General features: G+C 31.6%; 1 protein-coding gene across 1 annotated transcript in view; it reads left to right on the forward strand.

The window, feature by feature from the left end:
* The first annotated feature begins 716 nt into the window (after window positions 1–716).
* LOC106474783 (ADP-ribosylation factor-like protein 8B) overlaps window positions 717–5720 on the forward strand; it is a 14391-nt gene continuing 9387 nt past the window's right edge. Inside the window, exons 1-2 of the mRNA XM_013935473.2 lie at window positions 717–1225; window positions 2861–2941. Coding sequence (XP_013790927.1) covers window positions 1103–1225; window positions 2861–2941 — 204 coding nt within the window. The 5' untranslated portion in view covers window positions 717–1102. The remainder of the gene's footprint in view (window positions 1226–2860; window positions 2942–5720) is intronic.

Consider the following 5720-nt stretch of genomic DNA (forward strand, 5'->3'; position numbering starts at 1 on the left):
AACGAAGTTACTGAAAATCAATTTAACAAACGGAGACGTAACAGTATTGTTCCTTAACGTTAGCATCAAGTCCTGATCAGGCACATATTTACAGTATTTTGGTAAATTATAAACTTTGTATTTCAATTGTTTGAATGTTTCATTTTGGATTTCTGTGGTTGTCAAAGCAAAATGAACTATTTTTGTGTGTGTATGGTTTGTAGCGGTTGTTTGTGTTTTACACGTTACAACCATACAAATAAATAATTCACTCGGCCTTTAGCTCCTATAACTGACAAATATAAAAAAAATGCGAAATTAAATATAAATGTTAATAATATCAGTAATAACACTTTTCTTTTTAATGTGGCAAGAAGTGTATTAATGCTATTTTTAGCACCGAAAGTTGATTAGTTTTAGAACAAATGTTTTACTGCTAAACTTACATTTTATCAAAATTGAATGACGATTACTAAAACGTTAAGAACTGATTTAAGATATTAAAACCAAATATATAGTCTGCTAATACTTTTGATCGTTTCACCTATTAAATTGTGAAAAGATACAAATAAAGGAATATACTACATACTACTTTGAAGCTTTTATGAAAATATCTCATTTAAATACATTATAAATATGCTTGAGGCTAGTAATAACTTTATTAAATCTGTAATAACATGTGAAAATCGAAAATAACTATAAGGCCCTCTAGTACAATAAACCATAACTAATAATCATGTGACATTAATTCGATATTTTGACGTTGTATCACTTTGTGCTGTAAAGTGAGCTAGAATGTATTATACTTTTTGATAAAGAAGATAATCTGAGTGAGGTCTTTAAAGTTACATTTAACGAAAGTTAACTATAAGTAATTAAAGTTGTTTGGGATTTAAAGTTCAAACATTATCTAGTCATACTTATTTAATATTGCTATTAAAACTAGTGGTACTGGAAGTGTAAAAACTAAAACTCATATTCGAGAGTATTTTATACTGTAGTATAATTGTCATTGCGTTAGGCCTACGTTAAAAAAGTATACCATAGACTGTAATTGTAAAGTGTAATTATATAGACGTAGTAAAATAAGTTGCCCGAAAGCACGCCAACCTATCGTATCATCATGCTTGCACTTATAAACAGAATTTTGGACTGGCTTCGAAGCCTTTTCTGGAAAGAAGAAATGGAATTAACTCTTGTTGGTCTGCAGTATTCTGGTAAAACCACGTTTGTCAATGTTATTGCAGTAAGTTTCAACTTCGTCTTTTTAAAGTTGGCAACTTCTGCTAACACTAGTAGTATAACACACATATTGGTAACGCGAATTGTATGAAAATTAATACTATATAGGCTTAACCGTTAACGTCCAGTAACAAATAACCAAAAAGACAAAAATCATGTCAGTATACTTATTTAAACTTCTAAAATTATTTCTTAAAAGCAAGAGAGTTTATGTCGCGTAGAGTCACATTTGAGATAACTTACAATTACAATTTACCACATTTAGTGGTACTAGTAGTGTTCTTAGTTTCATTCTGTAGTGCAGGTAAATTATATTACCACTAACAACGTGACATGATTTACTTATGACATCTACTAACAGTAAATTTATAGGTGTAAATAAAACAAGCTTTATAATAGGACGTTTGTTCAAGAGTTAGTTTTAAAACAATACCTAAATATTAAAGGTTAGATCTCATAATCTAAATGTTAAACTAGATATTGAATTTCATGCTTAATTTGATATATTTTTTAACAAAAAAAAGTAATGCTAAGTTACACAGATTGAAATGTTGCTATTTGAATGAACTATACAAAATAACTGAACCTGTATTAAATAATTTCTCTGTGAGCACTGAAAAATGTGTTTCTGTTTAAATGGTTTACTTAAGAGTCAGTTTTGATTTTGTACTTTTAACCATTTGGCACTAAGTGGTAAGACATTAAATTATTCTGTGATTTGATCAAGCTACTGTACTGGCCCTTAGGACTGAATATTAGCTTTTAAATATCAGCCATTTGATGACCTTTGAATTAAAGTGTCCAAGCTCTCTGTATATGATATGTTTGTACAATAAACCTGACAATCTATAAATTTACATCATTATAAGTAGTTTCATTGAGGAGACCATCTTGTTCAGATGTATTTGCATGGTTCAAATGTGCTGAAGATGACTTCTCATTAAACTGTTATGGCTTTTCCGTAACAGAGACCAACAAGGTTCTGTATGCCAAAGTGCAAAATTTTAGGATCTTCCCACATAGCTTAAGAGTAGCAGCATTATATATTTATCGAAACTCTTCTGATAAGTTAACGTATTGGAACTCTTCTGGTAAGTTAACGTATCGGAACTCTTCTGGTAAGTTAATTATCGGAACTCTTCTGGTAAGTTAACCTATCGGAACTCTTCTGGTAAGTTAACGTATCGGAACTCTTCTGGTAAGTTAACGTATCGGAACTCTTCTGGTAAGTTAACCTATCAGATATCTTCTGGTAAGTTAACATATTGGATATCTTCTGGTAAGTTAACGTATTGGATATCTTCTGGTAAGTTAACATATTGGAACTCTTCTGGTAAGTTAACATATTGGATATCTGCTGGTAAGTTAACCTATTTGGAACTCTTCTGGTAAGTTTACATATTGGAACTCTTCTGGTAAGTTAATGTTTTGGATATCTTCTGGTAAAGTTAACCTATTGGATATCTTCTGGTAAGTTAACGTATTGGATATCTTCTGGTAAGTTAACATATTGGAACTCTTCTGGTAAGTTAACCTATTTGGAACTCTTCTGGTAAGTTAACCTATTGGAACTCTTCTGGTAAGTTAACGTATCGGATATCTTCTGGTAAGTTAACACTGTAATTGTATTTTTTTGCAGTCTGGACAATTTTGCGAGGACATGATTCCAACAGTGGGCTTCAACATGAGAAAAGTTACGAAGGGAAATGTTACTATTAAAGTAAGTTAAACATCATTGTAGATTTTAGCTTGTATGTCATATTTTTATAGTTCTGAACTTTCCAAGAATTTGCAATGTTGTTCGTGGTTTGCTATTTAACATTCACATATAATACTTGAAAAAAGTAGTATTGTAACACTGTCAGCTTGAATTCTTGTTTTGAGTAGTGTTATTTGTACAGCTGGTTATTAACAACATTTTTATCAAGGAAAACATGGTAATAATTACATAGTACATTCATACAAGTGTAATTTATTCTTACTTGTTTTAAAGACAGAAGGAAAAGTTTATAGAAAACAAACTTCTGGCCTCTATTTCTTGGTTCTGTAGGCAATATTTTTGCTGAGACAGCCATTAAAGTGGTTCTGTGGTTTTCTACTGTCTCTTCTTGTCCAAAATGCACAGGAGACCAGGCCTACATCATCATTTTATCAGTTCTTGTTAGAAATGTTAATTTTCTGGATAATTACTTCATAAAACTTTTTTTTCACAGTTTTTCTTTTTAATTTTAAAATTTGAATGTGTAAGGGGCCAATACTCAAAGTTATTGTTTGAAATAAATAATATTAATATTGGGCTCGTACTTATTAGTAGTAATTTCTTAGATAAAATTACAAGCCATAAATAATACTACAATAGTAGGATTTGGCATAAGTATGATAATAAGATTTATTTTTTCAAGAAATGTAATTTTTCTTTTTGTAATCATTCATATTTCTGAACAGTAATAACAAAAACAAATGGTTCAAACTATTACTTTCTCTCACTCTCCAATACCATGTTGTATTGCTGTCTTCGTTGAATTCTTTTTCACTAATTTATTTTCTGATTTCTGTGAGTCCTCATGGTTGTAGTTGCCAGATTTTAATCATCATTTTTAATCCATCCTGCTGTTTGTGGTTTTATCATGGAGGAGGTGGGTATTATATTGCATCTGTATCAAGTTTCGTCAGTTCTTCGTATCTATTTATTGTAGGCAGCTGTGGTTTGTAGAAAACTAAATACTCTTATAGTGAATTTAGATAACGTTTAATCTTCACAAAGTCCTGTCCATTATTTTAAAGTACAATAATGCCAGATAATTTTCATAGCTGTATAACTTGGTTTGTCTTATCACCATAACCTGTGTACTGTTGGTGGGATAGAATGAAAACAGAAAGTCCTAATGGTTGGAAAATGTTATCAAGAACTGTTCATTAGTTTCTTATAAAGGTGATTGTTGCCCAGTGTTCTTGAAGATAGTGGACTACGCTCGTACGACACTGGTTTGCCAGGTTATGAGATTGGTTGCAGCTGGTCCACCATTCCAGTCATTTGAACTTGGATGACTTCATCTTGTATGTTTTTGTGTATTTTGGAAAGAATGTTGACCTCTTGGTGTTATCTTGGCTGCTTGCAAATACTCCCTCTGTTTAGCTGTATTTTAATGTACAGTACAATTGTTTTGTAACCAAATATTACAGGATAACAGACACATTCATGGGAAGTTATCAACGTGTTAAATTTCGCTAATTGCTGATGGACTCGTCTATCTTGCTCCAGTATTTTTAGAACTTTTTATTCGTGTATTTTTTTTTTGGAATGTTCTAAATAGTGGACTCAACAAACTATCAATTTCTGTATTCAAAGAAAGAAAATGTTCATAGTTTTCTAGACAGTTGTAACATGAAATGACAAGATATACAATAAAGTATTTTTAACTGATTCAAAAATTCGTTTTCTGTAGCCTAAAGGTTAACAACTATGGTCTGTTTCCACCTAAATAATTAGAAATTGAGTTATCCATAAAATGCTAAAAATTATTTATAAAAATCTTGGGAAAATTGGAAGTTTTCTGACTTGTTTAACAAACTTCTGTTGTCATGAATGGGATCAGTTATTTGTCAATAGTTTTTGTGACACTATACTAATTAATTTTCCTTTTGCCTAAGTAGGCTTCTGAAATGGGTTTGCCACTTATCTCAATACAACCCAGTCCTTTGTTTTCTAATTGTGGATTCTTGGCATAAAAGATAATGTTTTCAATTAAGGCCCAACTTTTCTGTCCTTGGTTTTTTTCTTTTTCTAGCTTTGCTCTTGTATTTTTCTTCATGATAATAATTGCTGCTTGCTGAACAAAGATAGGAGTGTTTATACCAGAATAGCTTTCAAACTTAAGTCTTTAAGCCACAGTAATGAGAACTTCTGACTATTTTCTTTGGCTCTTCAGTTGCTTAGAGTTGTAAAAAAAATTTGTAATACAAATTTATTTATATATACCTTGAAATTAGAGGACTGCTCCAAAAATTACTTATTTTTAAGCCCCCTGGTGACTGAATAATAAGCTGAGAGCTTATAATCCTATCAGTTGGATTTCAGTACCCCCATGGGCACAGCACAGATAGCCCATTGCATACTCTTGTGCTTAATCACAAAACAAAGAACCAAAATAAATCAACATTCAGAAACACAGAGTGGAAACTACAATGGTGACATCATGAAGATACCTTCTGAAGTGGGAAAACCAAATATACTAAACTCAACATCCGAAGTGAAAATTTAAGTGTTAACACCGTGAAGACTTCTCTCTGTTATCAGCATGTTACCACTAGGGTTTTCACTCTGGGTGTTGATTTAAGTGTTAACACCATAAAGACCTCTCTCTGTTATCACTAGGGTTTTCACTCTGGGTGTTGATTTAAGCGGTAACACCATAAAGACCTCTCTCTGTTATCAGCATGTTATCACTAGGGTTTTCACTCTGGGTGTTGATTTAAGCGGTAACACCATAAAGACCTCT

The sequence above is a fragment of the Limulus polyphemus genome, unplaced genomic scaffold, assembly GCF_000517525.1.
Source record: "Limulus polyphemus unplaced genomic scaffold, Limulus_polyphemus-2.1.2 Scaffold7681, whole genome shotgun sequence".
In the NCBI taxonomy this organism is placed as follows: domain Eukaryota; kingdom Metazoa; phylum Arthropoda; class Merostomata; order Xiphosura; family Limulidae; genus Limulus; species Limulus polyphemus.